The following is an 18,641-nucleotide window of genomic DNA, read 5'->3' as shown; positions in this document are numbered from 1 at the left end:
TACAGGTAGCAGCTTCTCTCTTTATTTATTTACTAGCGGCCCGTCCCGGTTTCGCACGGGTAGACATTTTTACATTTAAAAAAATGGCCATTAAGGCTGCACACGCGACGGAAGCTTAAAAATGGAGTAACTTCTCCCGTTTTCCCAACATTTCCCTTCACTGCTCTGCTCCTATTGATCGTAGCGTGATGAAAATATACTATAACCTGCTCAGGAGTATGAAGAATAATTGTATCAAGTTTCGTTAAAATCCATCGAGTAGTTTTTTGTTTCTATGACGAACATACATTTTTGGCATCAGTATCGATCACTAATCACCGCCTGATAGTTATTTTGGAAATATATTTCATGTACAGAATTGACCTCTCTACAGATTTATTATAAGTATAGATTTTCTCTTAAAACATTATTTAAATCCGCCTCCTAAGCGTGGCAACTACTGGCTAAGTCCCTTTTATAGGGAAGGCCTATATTCAGAAGAGTATAGTTCACGACTGATATAATGATGATGATTATAATGATGATGATGATGATGGTGAGTATTAAAGGAGTTTTAAAAGAGTAACTGTTAAATTTCTTGCTGGTTCTTCTACAACATTCCGAAACCAGCAGTAGAAGTAGAACCAGAGGGAGACTGTACAAAAGTCGTTTGCTTGGCCAACTCTGTCCCATTCGTGTTTCTACCGTGAAGCAGTTGTGTTTGCATGGCTGTGTTTCAGTTTGAAGGGTGGGATATGACAGTAAGTTTACAAGGTACAGAGACATAACACCTTGGTCTTCAGGAATGGCGACACACCGTACAAACCGTCCCCGCGGGGGGAAGGGATTGTTAGTAATGGAGACTGAGAATCCCATTGCTAGCAATATACCCAATCAGGTCGACTTCCTCGCGGTTCCCCCTGGAAACTAACATGGTTAATTCCTGATGAATTCATCATGATGGGCTAACTGGCCTGTTTTCATTCTCATCTATTACCTTTCACTGGTGGGTATCTCGTTAGCGCAGGCTTACCATACCATTTTAGGTTACCATACCATTCTCACCCATCAAAAAAATAAAAGGCCTCCGACACACAATTCGCGCCCGATTAGGTTTATGCCTGAACGCATCTCTTCTACTCTTTCCCCTTTTTCGTTACGCCCAACCGACCCTTCGTCCTTCGATGGGAGTCGAAGTGCGATGGCATAAGTCGTGGACCGAGCGCCTCTGACATCTTTGGGCGTACGACGCAGTCCATGGATAAAAGTCGACATTCTGTCACTGGCTTGGAGTGTCATCCGCACTCGCCCTGCATGCGAGCCCGGTGAAGCTGTTAACTGCCTGCTTGTTGCTTATTGCTGCTCCCAACAGCACATTCAATTCGAAAAATAAAATAAATATGAATAAAGAATCTCATTGAGTTTTTTTTACAACATAGGGGGCAAACGAGTATGCGGCTCACCTGATGGTAAGTGACTACCGCCGCCCATGATGACCCACAACACCAGCGGCATTGCAGGTTTGCTGCCGGCCTTTTAAAGTACAAGTAAAGATCTCGGTACACAGTTCAAGGGCGTATTTATTTATTGACTAAATTTGTGGATGTTAAGAGTTTGTTCAATCATTAATAAGTATAATTGAATATTTTTACTAATATTATTAATATGAAAGTGGGTTTGTTTGTTTGTTGTTTGTTTTAACTAATCACTAGAAAATTTGGTATACATATACTATCTAGGTTACTTTTTATCCCGGTACGTAAACATATACCGGTCACGCGGACGGAGTCGCGGGTAAAAGCTAGTACCTAGTTATATAAATACCATACAAACAAATTTTAGTGGATGCTAGTACCTTGTTAAATAAATACCATTAAAACAAACTTCAGAGAATTCTAGGTGAGCAGAGAGCTTGAAGTAAGATACAGTTGTTTATATGATCAAAAGCTTTGCAGAAATCTGTAAAGATTATTTTTCCTTAGTTTAAATTGAAGGTGGATTAAATTTAATGAGTTCCTTCAGATAGATAGATAGATAATTCATTTGCATTATTTACAGCACACAAAATTATAACAGATACAGATATACATAAAAAGCGAGAAAAGAGAAATTAAATAAAACAAAATACATAAAAGCCAAGTACAATTTTTCCTTTTCTGCGTGTGCCATAACAATGCAAAATGGTCACAACTCAGTTTATTGCTTCGCCCTCAAAAGAGCAAAGCACTGATATTCTGTTGTGACCAAAGGGAATAGGGTAACAATATAATAATACTACCAGATTATTCCATAATACCATAAAGAAACCGTCCATTCTTTGAAGAGTTTTTATTCATTCATTCATTCATTATGACACTCCTTTTCACGCACACATGGTTAAGAAAGTTGACTTGTGTATTTTTTTTATATTATTTTAAAGACCTTTTTCAGGTATATCAGTCCTATCGTACCCTGAACTGATTTCTCAAACAAAACTTTATCTACTTTCCCTAGACGCGGAAAGAGAAGAATTAATGGGCATCAATAATTTACAGAGATGTTCAAAAATTTTTGGTTTAAGTTCAGCTAATAAAGTATGTATGTATTTGAATGGAGACACTCTAAGAAGTTAATCCCAAATAATAATTTTGTTCTAGAAGAAATAACTTCTGATTCTGTGATGGAAGAGTAGCTCTCTTATAATAACAAAAACAATATGAACAATGCTCACAAAATCTTTATTTTAAACTGCGATTTTTTTTACATTTTCAACTAAATGCTTGCTGACTCGAAGGGTGCGTAGCAGGGTGGAATACATTTTGATTGTATAACGACATATTTTACCAATACCCTTCGGTCAAATAATTAAAGTAAATATTCTAAAACATAGCCTTTTAAGAATGCCAAGTTAATTACTAATCGACTTTATCAATCAATGTAACAAAGTCAATTAGTGTAAGGTACGACACAAGCGAGTGATCTATGCACTGGACCAGCTTGAGGATGATGACGATTCGCTAGAAGAGCTTGAGGAGCTTGAAGAGCTGCTGCTGCTCTCGGATTCAGATCCGTCAGCGCTGACTGACGATGAGGAAGTTGCGCTGGCTTGGTTCGATGCATTGCTGCTGGAGCTCGAGCTGCTCTGACTGCCATCAGCGTTTATGACCTGGCTACTGCTGGCGCTGTTCTGGGCGGCACTGCTGCTAGAACTGCTGGATTCGTTCTCGCTACCGTCAGCGTTGATGGTCTCACTGCTACTTGCACTGTTTTGGGCTGCAGCTGAGTTGGATGCGCTTGAGCTTGAGCTGCTGCCGTCGGCGCTGACCCTCCTGCTGCTGCTGCTGCCGGCTGCTTGGCTACTGCTGCTTGACGAGGAGTTACGGGAAAGACTGTTGACAATATTAATAACACGATCAAAATCTTATATTCAAATCTAGCTGTAACTATTGCTATATAGGTATTAAGATCAATTTAATAGGAAATGCATTTATTTTTGCCACTTTGAGCATACGTCTAATTGAAGGAAAAATGTTCCTAGTGGATTCAATTAATATGATTAATCAAATTACCTGCCGATACCGCTGGAACCACTGGAGTTGCTGCTGCTGCTGCCAGAACTATTGCCAGCACTGCTACCACTGCTAGAGTTGTTTGAGCTGCTGCTTCCGCTAGAGTTGTTTGAGCTGCTGCTTCCACTAGAGTTGTTTGAGCTGCTGCTTCCGCTAGAGTTGTTTGAGCTGCTGCTTCCACTAGAGTTGTTTGAGCTGCTGCTTCCACTAGCGTTGTTTGAGCTGCTGCTTCCACTAGAGTTGTTTGAGCTGCTGCTTCCACTAGAGTTGTTTGAGCTGCTGCTTCCACTAGAGTTGTTTGAGCTGCTGCTTCCACTAGAGTTGTTTGAGCTACTGCTACCGCTGCTGGAGTTGTTAGCGCTGCTGCTGCCACTGGAGTTGTTTGAGCTACTGCTACCGCTGCTGGAGTTGTTAGCGCTGCTGCTGCCACTGGAGTTGTTTGAGCTGCTGCCACTAGAGTTGTTTGAGCTGCTTCCACTAGAGTTGTTTGAGCTGCTGCTTCCACTGCTGGAGTTGTTTGAGCTACTGCTACCACTAGAGTTGTTGGAGCTACTTCCACTAGAGTTGTTTGAGCTGCTGCTTCCACTGCTAGAGTTGTTTGAGCTACTGCTACCACTAGAGTTGTTGGAGCTACTTCCACTAGCGTTGTTTGAGCTGCTGCTACCACTAGAGTTGTTGGAACTACTGCTGGAGTTGTTTGAGCTGCTGCTACCACTAGAGTTGTTGGAACTATTGCTTGCGTTATTTGAGCTGCTACTTCCACTACTGGCATTATTTGAGCTACTGCTGCCACTAGAGTTGTTTGAGCTGCTACCACTGCTGGAATTGTTAGAGCTGCTACCGCTGCTAGAATTGTTTGAGCTGCTGCTTCCACTAGAGTTATTTGAGCTGCTGCTACCACTAGAGTTGTTTGAGCTGCTGCCACTAGAGTTGTTTGAACTGCTGCCACTGGAGTTGTTTGAGCTGCTGCTACCACTAGAGTTGTTTGAACTGCTGCCACTGGAGTTGTTTGAGCTGCTGCTGCCACTAGAGTTGTTAGAGCTGCTGCCGCTGCTAGAGTTGTTTGAGCTGCTGCCGCTGCTAGAGTTGTTTGAGCTGCTACCGCTGCTAGAGTTGTTAGAGCTACTGCCGCTGCTAGAGTTGTTTGAACTGCTGCTACCACTTGAATTGTTAGAGCTGCTGCCGCTGCTAGAGTTGTTTGAGCTGCTGCTACCACTAGAGTTATTAGAGCTGCTGCCGCTGCTAGAGTTGTTTGAGCTGCTGCTTCCACTGCTAGAGTTGTTTGAGCTGCTGCTACCATTGCTGAAGTTGTTTGAGCTGCTGCTACCACTAGAGTTATTAGAGCTGCTGCTGCCACTGGAGTTGTTAGCGCTGCTACCGCTGCTAGAGTTGTTAGAGCTGCTGTTTCCACTGCTAGAGTTGTTTGAGCTGCTGCTACCACTAGAGTTGTTGGAGCTGCTTCCACTAGAGTTGTTTGAACTGCTGCTACCACTAGAGTTGTTTGAGCTGCTGCTTCCACTGCTGGAGTTGTTTGAGTTGCTGCTACCACTAGAGTTGTTGGAACTACTGCTTGAGTTGTTTGAGCTGCTGCTACCACTGGAATTGTTTGAGCTGCTTCCACTAGAGTTGTTTGAGCTGCTACTTCCACTGCTGGAGTTGTTGGAGCTGCTGCTGCCACTAGAATTATTTGAACCACTGCTTGAGTTGTTTGAGCTGCTGCTTCCACTGGAGTTGTTTGAACTACTGCTGCCGCTGGAGTTGTTTGAGCTGCTGCTTCCACTACTGGCGTTGTTTGAACTACTACTTCCACTACTGGAGTTTTGAGATGAGCTAGCACTGTTTGCACTTTGAGAAGCTTGGCTACTTTGTGAAGCTAAACTAGATCCAGCGCTGTTGGAGCTCTGAGACGCTTGACTAATAATGGATGAGCCACCATTGATCAAACTCTGTGATGATTGTTGGGAAGATGAGCTAGATCCAGCACTGTTTGAACTCTGAGCGGATTGGCTACTTTGAGAAATCAAACCGCCATCGATCAGGCTCTCGGATGAGCTACTTTGGGAGGAGCTAGATCCGGAACTGCTCTGTGATGATTGGCTACTGGAGGAGATGCTGGACAGGCCATTGTTTTCGATTTCGGAGCTGCTACTACTGCTGCTGCTGCTGCTGCTCGAACTTTCAGAACTACTGCTAGATGACTGAGAGATGATGGCGTTGGGGTCTGAAACGAAATATACCTCATAAGTTATTGCACTGATAAATTAATGCCACCACTCATTTTCATTCGCAGAACATCGTGAGAGCTGACAAAAATTATTTCATGATAAATTAGTACATGCGATGGAATATTCGAAATTATGGTTTTAAATCCCAGTTTAAATACCATGATTATGATGGTAGTATTTGGATATGATATCCATATATCATATCCAAATTGGAATTTGCTTGCAGCACTTGAATATTTACGAAAACAAATATGAACATATGATTTTTAACGTAATCTGATAAAAGCTCCACGACATCTGAATCTTCAAAACGTATTCAACTCGGAACACTATAAATGGTACTCACTCGCTCTTGGAGCCGCCTGGACGGCCACGAAAGCCTGAAATAGAAAGTTAGTTTAAGTATTTTCAAATCACAAAAATATGAGACCACATTGTTTTCCATAATGAGGTCTGGAGCTCGATTATTGATTGGATCCATTTAGGGAACTTTACAAAATTGGTTTGAATCTGTGTTATGGGTTTAGGGCCAGCGGCGCCGGATATGGCCGACACACCTTTAACAGGAAAAGGTCGAGAGTTCAGATGACGTGCTCTTATTCCAGCATTCTCTCATCCACAGTGTGAAGGTGACTTGACATCCAAAATAAAAGTTGTCGTGCATTGTGATCCCACATGTTCGTCCTCTGATTTCTAATAACACTGAGTTTAAGGACAAAACAAATGGTGTAATTGTAATGTATTGTAATACAGCATGAAATGGCAAACAAGCTGACGGCCTGCCTGATTGAAAGTGGTAATGGCCTTTACATATGAATAGCTTCGTGGACGTCACAGAATACACGTTGCCAATCCTGAGAACTATGCTGTTATGTTTCCATACCCTGTAATTTCACTGTCATATCGCACCCTACACACCGAAACACATTCATGTAAACATAGCTGCTTAGCAAAGATTTGAATGGGACAGGAATATGTATAGAAACACAATTAAAGATCGTGTCCCACAAAAAACTGGCTTAAGTTCTGATAAAACCAGTTATTTTGATTTAAAAGTTAAACTGCAATACCGACTTTGATAAAATTTGATAAAATTTTCGGTGAGAATTCGTCTTTCTACCGTGAAGCAATTGTGTTTTAGTTTGAAAGATGGGATATGACAGTGATTTTGCAGGTTACAGTGGTATAACACCTGAGTCCTCAGGAATGGCAACGCATAGGGGGTTTCATGGGCGAAACAGCATACCCTGTTATGTCCATGGTACTGCTCATGTCTATGGGCGACGGTTGCCACTTTCCATCAGGTGGACCGTCGGTTTGTTTGCCATTCTACGAGTAAGTTGCATAAAAAAATTCTATGGAACCAATCTGTAAGTAAAAAAAAAAGATAAAAAAGAATTCTCCAAATCGGTTCAGAATGACAGAGTTATGAGGTAATAAACAAAAAAAATTGAATTTAAAATCTCTTTTTTGAAGTCGATTGAAAAGTAGTAACAATCGACTTAAAAAAATAGGAGGTTCTGTGTTATATTATATTTTATAAATTAAACATAGAATATTTAAAAGGTTGCAGCGAAATATATTAAGGATAATTATACTAGACTAAAATATAATTATAAATGAAATTCTTACCGCTATAACCAGAAGAGCTACAGTGAACTTCATTTTCCTTTCGGCCTCTAGTAGTAACCTGACCGCTATCTCCCATCGCCGACATTTTATACTAAATTAAAACAATGCCCCTAAAATTTTGCACACTTGGCAAACATGAAGAATAAATATGTCTCGAAGAGTTTGCATTTCACAAAAATCGTATTAAACATTCGACTTTATACAGTTGTTTCTCTGAATGTAAAGTGTTATATGTCGAAAATTGAGAATTTTGTGCAATACGGTTTTTATTGTTTAGGATGTATTTTTTATTAAATTATTTTTTATGCTTAATATATTAAACAAGCAACCAAGTATTCAGTAGTTTAACATATGTATACATATATATAATTATATGTGTTTAGGAATATGTCATATTGTGTGTAAGTACATTTTTTTAATGAATATCAATGGAATGATAACCCCACCTGCGTTATCGGTGTACGCCGGCTGGACACCAGTGAGGGATAATAGGTGACGATGAAAACAGGACAGTTAGCCCATCCTGATGGATTCAACTAGAATTAACCACGATGGTTTCCAGGGGGGACAACGGAGAGGTCGACCTTTTTGAGTATATTGCTAGTAATGGAGCTATTTGACCCCATTACTAACAATCCTTTTCTCCCTATATGTAGATATTAATCTCCCCTTATAGAGGAGGCCTATGTTCAGCAGTGGGCAGTTCATTAACTGTCCACTTCTATAATAAAAAAGGCCGTGTGATTTCGGCATAAAATATCTCTTCTCTTCTCTCTTTCCCGTGGCTGCCGTAAGAAGCGGCTAAGGGATAGCTAGGTATGGGCAGCAACGTACTTCTTAAAAATCTCTAAAAGCCTAACTGCGCTTGCCAAACCGCCTGTAAGGCATGGCAACTATTGATAAAACTCCACTTATGGGGAAGGCTTATGTCCAGCAATGGACAGTTAATGGCTGAAATGAGATCATGATTAGTGTTATAGAATCACATATTTAGCGACATTGTTTTAATGGCGTTAAAAATGTAAAATCTTATTTACGTGGATATATTTTAGATAAATTCAGACCTTTCAGTGACAAAATTTATTCTTATACTAACGCCGTATGAGATAAATTTATTTAAATAATTAAAATCTTTGATTACTTAGGTTTTAATAAAATAAATAAATATGCTCCCGGGTTGCCTGCTGCTACTTAGTGGCAATTTAGGGTTGCCAAATATTAAAATAAAAAACGAGATATCAAAAAAGTATTGAAAATTTTTGATCCGTTTAAGTAAATAAAATACTAATAAATATATACATATTTGGCTGTATATACTTAGACATGCAGGTAAATTATGTGTTTGTGCCTTGTGTTATCGAGTCTTCAATCAAACTGTTTATAATTACTCCTCTCCATCCCAAGGTTGCCTGCAAGAGATCGCTTTTAGCGATAAGGCCGCCCATTGTTTTCTAATTGTGATTATTTCTTGTAATTGTTTATATTTATAATAAGTTAATGTAATCTTTTGGGGGAAACAATAAAGAGTATCTATCTATCTAAATTAATGTAGTACAGTGATTGTCAACAAGTAAACCTTCTGTTTAGTTTCGGTGGACTTTGAGTCCGGAGAAATGTTAATATTCTCATAAAGCATTTTATAAAATGCTCCCTTCTATGTTTCGGGGACAACGGCTTTTCCGGAAACTCGAAATTTAAACTACAGTTGAAAGGTCCACCGAAATCGGACAGAGGTCGCTACTGCTGTAAAATGCTCCGGAAAAATGGAAAAAACCGAGTTACACCATTCATTTCCCAACATTACCAAAATATAAATTGGCAATTACTTCATAGTGATATATTTATACAACTGAATTTATCCCATGAATGCTGTATGCGTCAATACGAACTGAATCCGTGACGAATTTTTTCATTTATATATTAAATTACTAAGTCGGTATATACGCGACTTGCAAATGGAGGGGTTTCTCGATTCGTCCGCAGCTTGTTCTGTACAATTGCATCGCCACTGCTGAATTGATTTGGCGATTTATATTTATTTATTTATTTCAGACATCTTTGAGTCCATTTTTTGTTAATTATTCGTGATCGTCATATCAGCCTTTAACTGTCCACTGCTGAACATAAACCTCCCCCTTGGGAGGGCTTTGCCAGTAGTTGCCACGCTTGGCAGGCGGATTGGCAACCGCAGTTAGGCTTTGGAGATGTTTTAAGAGGGACGCTGCTGCCCATCCCTCGCCCTCCCTTAGTCGCCTCTTACGACACCCACGGGAAAGGAAGGGGTGGCCTATTCTATGCTGGAACCATACGGTCAAAGTTAGTACTTAATAATGTTAGCAGTTCTCCATTGTTTGTGTTATATAATTTGTGAGTTAATATAGATACGTCTGCAACTGTTTACCTACAACAATTTTAAATTTTTTTCACCGCATAAATTACATTTCTGTTTTGCCAAAGGTTGACTGGGAGAGAATGCTATATATTTATTTATTTATTCATTAGTACATATATGTGTACATGGCGGACTTAATGCTAAAGGTATTCTCTCCCAGTCAACCATAGGGAAGTGTCAGAATACTCGAATGCGGTACTAGTAATTATTGATATACATACATACTAAAATTACATATATAAACGAATAAATATATATGAATAATAAATATACTTACACATATATGACATATACTATATTATACACGAAATTGAGAATAATATAAAGCACTTACTGCTCGGATAAAGTAAAAAAGTGAGCGTGAACGCTTTTTTTGATATGTAGTATTAAGTCTGCCTTTTGTGCCAGACATTGCTGTAATGTGGTTTATAAAGAATAAATAAATAATCTAATTCTCTGGGCAGGCATTTGCATTAGAGGATTCATTTATTTACTTATTTATTTATTTTATTGGATCAAATTTATTTATAAACATGTTTAGGTTGATATTACTCTCGTGTTTTATTATGTAAAAACGAAGCTGTCTTTTCACGCCAGACAGCGTCAAAACCAAACCTGTACGGGTTTCGGCAAACATCACTGAGGCATTATAGAAACCCGGAAGCTACCTGGGGGTCTACCGTGAAATGAAATTCCGAATTTTCGAATCCAATTTCGTGTTTTTGTTCATACCGAAACCGTCCCAGTAAATAGAGCTTATTTATTTGTTATAAATCTTACTATATATACTTTGTCATGACAGTCCCGGCATAGTATGATACCACCCCTTCCTTTCCCGTGGGTGTCGTAAAAGGCGACTAAGGGAGGGCGAGGAATGGGCATCAGCATCCCTCTTAAAACATCACCAAAGCCTAACTGCGGTTGTCAATCCGCCTGCCAACCGTGACAACTATTGGCAAAACCTCCAAGGGGAAGGCCTATGTTCAGCAGTGGATAGTTAAATGCTGATATGATGTTGTATTATGTAATTTTAACATCAAATTTATGTTTCGTTCGGCCCCGAAATTTCGAAGAATATTTCATGGTAAGCCCTCTAAACTATGGGTTAGTCTTGAAATAAATCCCAATGTCTATGAACGATATTTGAATTGAAATATTTCGCACTTTCGGATTGCAACACTAGCGACAAAATGGCTTCATATTGTTCTGATAAATATTGTTGAATACACTATTAAATGAGATAATGCACTACATACTTTGAACCTTGTTTAATAAAATAAAGAAAACAAATCACAATTTTTTTATGCAATTTAGAATGGCAAACAAGCTGATGGCCCACCTGATGGAAAATGGTAACCGTCGCCTATAGACATGAGCAGTACCATGCACATAACAGAGTATACTGTTTCGCCCATGATACCCCCCATGCGTTGCCATATATATATATATATATATATACCCTGTATATATATATATATATATATATATATATATATATATATTATCTTTATAGCTCGTAATTTTTTTTTATATCGTATTATCTAAATGACGTATGTAAAACCTTTTAGATAATAAAAAGTATTGAAAATCAATTATGTATTGTTTGATTTGGCTTTAAAATCGATGATCCGGATTTTGGATTATACGGAATACCCTTGGTTTTATTTGATTCAGATAATTAAGATTCTAATGCAATAGCATATTATGTAACGATGTAGGTGAGTGCGTATTCTCAAGTACTTCGGCTGGATGATATCATCCGGAATGAAAACTATATGGAACGTCTAATTGTCCAAGGTCGGTATAAGGCAAACGTTCTCGGGGTAGATCACCAACGCGATGGACTAACCTCATCACAACGACCACACAGCAGACTATTGTGGAATGCTCTCGCTCGGCTGCGAGCAGAAGTAGATGGAGACACATTGCGAGGACCTCAATCGCGAAGGAGGGCCTCATCGACGATCCACTATCATCATAGAAACCACGACCACTCTTTCAAGAGTGTACGACTGAAGACAGAGTGCGTATATTGAAAAACAGAAAAAATAATGATGCTCAAATTACTTTTAATTTATTCAACACGTATTTTTTTTTTTACATTTTTTAAATGCTCATTACTATATGTAGAGAATATTAAGATCATGAATAAAAGAATGATTATCGAACATAATTTTTTACTACGTTATATAACGTGCAGTTCTTAATCGTCGATTAAACATGAGAGAAAGAAAATCGGAGTCAATTTACAATGCCGATTGTCGCATACCGATTTCAAGTACCTTAATAAAATCACAATAAAAATAAGTACGTTTAAAAATATTGTAAAAACAAGCTTTGCAATGTAAATCATACATATTGTGGTTGTGCCATTTTAATATGATGTAATTAGTTTCATCTTTTATTTGATACTCATATTAACAAGTTTGACAATACACCATCTGCCATCTTGTTGCGGCGGCCATTTTGGAAATTTTACAATATTGAGTATAGCATAATTGCTCTTTTTTACCAGAATTAAAGATGTAGGAAAAATTTCAGCATAATTGGTTATAAGAAAATGTTTCTGAATTCAGTTTGAAAGATGTAATCTAAACAATGCAAGTTGGAAGTTTTTTTTTTTTAAGGATTTTTGCCTTCTTTAAGTATCTTTTCTATCATGATTTGATTCCTGAATCCTAAACTGATTTCTCAAATAATATTATATCAACTATGCCTCTGCTTTGCCTACTCATGGAAAGAGAGGAATTAATGGGCATTAAACATTTACAGAGATGTTCAAAATTTTTTGATTAAATTTCTGCCAATATAGGTTGAATAAGACTAATATTTGATATATTTAGTTGAAAATGGTGCATGAAATCTACTCCTCCCATCTAGTCTATACGACATTCTAATAGTATATTGGTTGATGTTGCACATCATCGATGGTATTACAAACTTGACGATGGAGTGACCAAGACTTTCCCATCTGATGTGGCAATTTTTTTGATTAATAAGGGCAATTTTGGTTTTAAAAACCAAAGAACGTGTGGAGGTTTAATCTGGATAGATGAAAACTTGTAATAACAAAACATACTTAAAATAATAAAGATTTCACACTAAAGTCATGTGTATGAGTTTTACAGAAAATTCGAAACGAAGAGTACTTTATGAAATCGGTAAATTTGTCATTTTAACATGAGACTTAGTAGTTGTACGACTGGAATGAATTCGACGAATTCGAGGACTGGTATGAGTCACTGCTCTCAGTCTCGTTTGCACTGCTAACTTGTCTGGAACTGCTACTTTGTTGAAAAGAGCTACTGTTCTCATTTTCGCTTGAACTGGATTGTTGCAGACTGCTGCTAGAGCTTGAACTGCTATCACTACCAACGCTTCCCTGGCTGCTATTGCTTTGATATCCAATACTGTGTGAAAAAGAATAGTTTATTGTCATTAGACATTAAAAGTTTATTAAGCATGTAAATTATTGGAAGATAATAAATAATATTACCTTTGATTAGATCCATTACTGTTACTTAAGACGCTGATGCCGTTACTCGATCCATTGCTGCTGCTTAAGCCACTGCTATCGCCTGATCCATTGCTGATGCTGTTTAAGTCTCTGCTGATACTCGATACATTGCCGTTCCTTGAGCCACTATTGCCACTTGCTCCATTGTTGCTGCTTGATCCACTGCTGCTGTTTGAGCCACTGCTGCTGGTTGACTCACTTCTGCTACTTGTGACACTGCTGCTACTTAATCCGTTGTTGTTGATGTTTAAGCCGTTGCTGCGATTTGATCCGTTGTTGCTGCTTGACCCATTGCTGCTGCTTGACCCATTGCTGCTGCTTGAGCTACTGCTGCCACTTGAACCATTGCTGCTGTTTGAATCACTGCTGCCATTTGAGCCACTGCGGCCATTTGATACATTGCTGCTACTTGAGCCACTGCTGCTATTTGAGCCACTGCTGCCACTTGATCCATTGTTACTGCTTGATCCATTGCTGCTGCTTGAGTCATTGCTGCTGCTTGAACCATTGCTACCACTTGAACCATTACTACTTCTTGAGCCACTGCTGCTGCTTGATCCATTGATGCTGCTTGAGCCACTGCTGCCACTTGAACCATTGCTACTGCTTGAGTCACTGCTGCCGCTTGATCCATTGTTGCTACTGCTTGAACCACTGTTGCCACTTGATTCATTGCTATTGCTTGAACCACTGTTAACGCTTGATCCATTGCTGCTGCTTGAACCACCGCTGCCACTTGAAACATTGCTGCTGCTTGAACCACTGCTGCTACTTGAACCATTGCTACTGCTTGAGCCACTGCTGCCGCTTAATCCATTGCTACTGCTTAAGCCACTGCTGTCGCTTGATCCATTGCTGCTGCTTGAACCACTGTTAACGCTTGATCCATTGCTGCTGCTTGAGTCACTGCTGCCACTTGACCCATTGTTACTGCTTGATCCATTGTTGCTGCTTGAGCCACTGCTGCCTCTTGAACCATTGCTACTGCTTGAGCCACTGCTGCCGCTTGATCCATTGTTGCTGCTTGAACCACTGCTGCCACTTGACCCATTGCTGCTGCTTGATCCACTGCTGCTGCTTGAACCATTGCTACTGCTTGAGCCATTGCTGCCGCTTGATCCATTGTTGCTACTGCTTGAGCCATTGCTGCTGCTTAAACCACTGCTGCCACTTGACCCATTGCTGCTGCTTGATCCACTGCTGCTGCTTGAACCATTGCTACTGCTTGAGCCATTGCTGCCGCTTGATCCATTGTTGCTACTGCTTGAGCCAGTACTGTCACTTGACTCATTGCTGCTGCTTGAGACACCGCTGCCAGTAGATCCATTGATGCTGCTGCTTGAGCCATTGTTGCTGATTAATCCATTGCTGCTGCTTAATCCACTGCTAACGCTTGATCCATTACTGCTGCTTGAGCCATTGCTGCTGCTTGAACCACTGCTGCCACTTGAACCATTGCTACTGTTTGAGCCACTGCTACCACTTGATCTATTGTTGCTGCTGCCGTTTGATCCACTGCTACTGTTTGAGCCACTGCTGCCACTTGATCCATTGTTACTGCTTGAGCCATTGCTGCTGCTTGAACCACTGCTGCCACTTGATCCATTGTTGCTACTGCTTGAGCCATTACTGCTACTTAAACCACTGCTGCCACTTGATAATTTGTTGCTACTGCTTGAGCCATTGCTGCTGATTGAACCACTGCTGCCACTTGAACCATTGCTGCTGCTTAACCCACTGCTGCCACTTGATCCATTGTTGATACTGCTGGAGCTACTGCTGCCGCTTGATTCATTGCTGCCGCTAGAGCCATTGCTGCCGCTTGACCTATTGCTGCCACTTGAACCATTGCTGCTGCTTGATCCACTACTGTAACTCGATCCATTATTGCTACTGCTTGAGCCATTGCTGCTGCTTAAACCACTGCTGCCACTTAACCCATTGCTGCTGCTTGACCCACTGCTAACGCTTGATCCATTGCTGCTGCTTGAGTCATTGCTGCTGCTTGAACCACTGCTGCTACTTGAACCATTGCTACTGCTTGAGCCACTGCTGCCGTTTGATCCATTGTTGCTACTGCTTGAGCCACTGCTGCCGCTTGATTCACTGTTGCTGCTTAACCCACTGCTAATGCTTGAACCGTTGCTGCTGCTTGAGCCACTAGTGATACTTGACTCATTGCTGCTGCTTGAGGCACCGCTGCCAGTAGATCCATTGTTGCTGCTGCTTGAGCCATTGCTGCTGCTTGTACCACTGCTGCCAGTTGATCCATTTTCATTTCTGCTTGAGCCACTGCTGCTGTTTGAGCCACTGCTGCCACCTGACCCATTGCTGCTGCTTGATCCACGGCTACTGCTTGAACCATTGCTACTGCTTGAGCCATTGCTGCCGCTTGAACCATTGCTACTGCTTGAGCCGCGGCTGCCGCTTGATCCATTGTTGCTACTGCTTGAGCCACTGCTGCCACTTGACTCATTGCTGCTGCTTGAGGCACCGCTGCCAGTAGATCCATTGTTGCTGCTGCTTGAGCCATTGCTGCTGCTTGAGCCACTGCTGCTATTTGATCTATTGTTGCTGCTGCTTGAGCCATTGCTGCTGTTTGAACCACTGCTGCTACTTGAACTATTGCTACTGCTTGAGCCACTGCTGCCACTTGAACCATGGCTACTGCTTAAGCCACTGCTTCCGTTTGTTCCACTGCTGCTGTTTGAGTCACTGCTGCCACTTGATCCATTGTTACTGCTTGAGCCATTGCTGCTGCTTGAACCACTGCTGCCACTTGAACCATTGCTACTGCTTGAGCCACTGCTGTCGCTCGATCCATTGTTGCTACTGCTTGAGCCACTGCTGCCGCTTGATTCACTGTTGCTGCTTAACCCACTGCTAATGCTTGATCCGCTGCTGCTGCTTGAGCCACTAGTGCTACTTGACTCATTGCTACTGCTTGAGGCACCGCTGCCAGTAGATCCATTGTTGCTGCTGCTTGAGCCATTGCTACTGCTTGAGCCACTGCTGCCACTTGAACCATTGCTGCTGCTTAACCCACTGCTGCTGCTTGATCCATTGTTGATACTGCTGGAGCTACTGCTGCCGCTTGATCCATTGCTGCCGCTAGAGCCATTGCTGCCGCTTGACCCATTGCTGCCACTTGAACCATTGCTGCTGCTTGATCCACTACTGTCACTTAACCCATTGCTGCTGCTTGACCCACTGCTAACGCTTGATCCATTGCTGCTGCTTGATCCACTGCTGCCACTTGTACCATTGCTACTGCTTAAACCACTGCTGCCACTTGAACCATTGCTACTGCTTGAGCCACTGTTGCCGCTTGATCTATTGTTGCTACCTAACCCACTGCTAATGCTTGATCCGTTGCTACTGCTTGAGCCACTGCTGCCACTTGAACCATTGCTACTGCTTGATCCATTGCTAACGCTTGGTCCACTGCTGCTGTTTGAGTCACTGCTGCCGTTTGACTCATTGCTGTTGCTTGAACTATTGCTGTCACTTGATCCATTATTGATACTGCTTGAGCCACTGCTGCTATATGATCTGCTACTGCTATTTGATTCTCTGCTACCACTAGGTCTGTTACTGCTGCTTAATCTATTACCGCCAGTTAATGCACTATTATTTAATCCGCTACTTAAATCTGATCGACTGTTGTAACCTAATTCACTGCTGTTAGCTATTGGGCTGGTACCACTTGAACCATTGCTATTATTTGATGTACTGCTACTTCTTAAGTTACTGTTATGTGAATTTCTATCATTTGCATTATTGATGAAACTAGATACGCTACGCTGTGAGGCTGCTTCTAAGTTTTGTATAAAGTTGCTTCCTAAGTTTTGAAAATCATTCGAATTACTGCTGGTCTGGCTTGTAAAGAATGCACCTCCTGGTATGCTTCTAGAAGGATCCGGTTCTGTGAACAAATATATACACGGTTTTCATAGGGGTTTTCAGCTAGCTTAGATTATTGGTATGAAGAAGTACATTTATCATTAAGTTTAACGAATAGCTTTAGATTTGCAATTAATAATTTTATAAGGCATTTAACATCAATAGAGTTTACTAAATAATTTAGGAAAGCCGTTAACGGTCCACTGTTGGCTTTCAACGACCATGTAATTTTAGACAGAGTACATTTAAATAAATACACATAATGTTAATAAAGATTTAAAAGAGCAACTGTTGAGTTTTTTGCGGGCTCTCCTCAATAGATAACAACTTTCAGAACCCTTAAAAAATGACGATTGCAAGAAAAGTGCTTGTAAACAAATCTATTTAAATAAAGATGATTTGAATCAAATAAATGTTTTGCCAGTAGTATGTTCGTCTTCAGGCGGGTTGGCAACTTATTGTTTTAGAAGAGACATTGCGACCCATTCTTCTAATTCCCAAACGACACGTTTTAAGCAAGGGATGTATCTATCGCTATACAGGGACCACACAACAAATTTAAATTTAATTATTACGAGTACGTGTATATGGCTGTCGGAATGAATGGAACCTTTATTATTAACTTAAACCACCCAACGGTTGGCCATGAAATTTCATACATACGTATTTTATAGGATGGGATGGATAGGAGGATTACAAAGACGTGGACAAAAGCTAGTTTAATATCGTATTGTATATCCCAAAACAAATCCGCACCTGAAAAATAAGTCAATTGCAAATAAGGTTCATTAAAGGTGGGATCGGCCAATTTGAAAAATGTTTTCCGGAATACGTAACGATTTATAATCCATTGGTTTTGACGGTATGGTCGACGTAATGCACGGTCAAAACCATACATTGAACTCGCATTTTATAAAAACGTTTACCTTCGAGTCCGGGAATATTAATCTCTCCCATATTTTTTTCGACTGAGTGGCCCAGTGATTGTCCCACACCTGTAATTCGAGGTATAGTGGACTGTATAGATGATATGTTTAATTGTTGAAATCTCTTGATTTGAAATGAAAGAATGTTGACTTCCATTATCTAGAAGTGCACGTATTGTAAAAATAACATCTGAGTTTCTTGCCCGTCTTCTCAGCTGAAATTACATTCCGAATGGACGGTAGATTAATAAAATATGACTTTTTTTATTGATTATATTGGAATGGTTACCCCGCCTGCGCTAACGATATTCACTGGCGGGGAATATCAGGGGTGATAGGTGAGAATGAAAAGGCAGGTCAGTTAGCCCGTCGTAATGAATACACCAGGAATTCAGCGCGTTATCAGCTGGGTAGTCGACCTTATGCGCATATTGCTGATGGGCTGTTAGTCGACCACCTCGCCGTCCCCCCTAAATATGACTTCAAAATTATGTTTGTTAATAAAAAGTTTTATTTTTA

The 18,641-nt window shown here is 40.4% G+C and overlaps 2 protein-coding genes across 2 annotated transcripts in view; one reads left to right on the top strand and one right to left on the bottom strand.

Moving 5' to 3' along the window:
* Positions 1-18,641, top strand: part of LOC113513811 (motile sperm domain-containing protein 2-like) — a 201,504-nt gene that overhangs the window by 110,129 nt on the left and 72,734 nt on the right. The window lies entirely within an intron of this gene.
* Positions 2,678-18,153, bottom strand: LOC113519334 (serine-rich adhesin for platelets). The gene is made up of 7 exons (XM_052892353.1): positions 18,123-18,153; positions 13,273-17,218; positions 12,967-13,186; positions 7,385-7,480; positions 6,099-6,132; positions 3,528-5,748; positions 2,678-3,347 (listed from the first exon to the last, which is right to left on the bottom strand). Exons 1-7 carry the CDS (start codon positions 18,151-18,153, stop codon positions 2,939-2,941), a joined length of 6,957 nt encoding a protein of 2,318 aa, XP_052748313.1. The 3' UTR covers positions 2,678-2,938.

The sequence above is a fragment of the Galleria mellonella genome, unplaced genomic scaffold, assembly GCF_026898425.1.
Source record: "Galleria mellonella isolate WM207_F2 unplaced genomic scaffold, CSIRO_AGI_GalMel_v1 utg158, whole genome shotgun sequence".
Classification (NCBI taxonomy): Eukaryota; Metazoa; Arthropoda; class Insecta; order Lepidoptera; family Pyralidae; genus Galleria; species Galleria mellonella.
This window is presented reverse-complemented; position numbering and strand designations above follow the sequence as displayed.

Coding starts and splice junctions, on each gene's coding strand:
- LOC113519334 (XM_052892353.1), bottom strand. CDS start 18,153: ATGGGAGAGATTAATATTCCCGGACTCGAAG. Junction 7,481..12,966: donor CATTCCAGTCGTACAACTAC/TAAGTCTCATGT, acceptor GCATTGTTTTAA/TTTAGTATAAAATGTCGGCG. Junction 6,133..7,384: donor TAGCTCTTCTGGTTATAGCG/GTAAGAATTTCA, acceptor TTTCTATTTCAG/GCTTTCGTGGCCGTCCAGGC.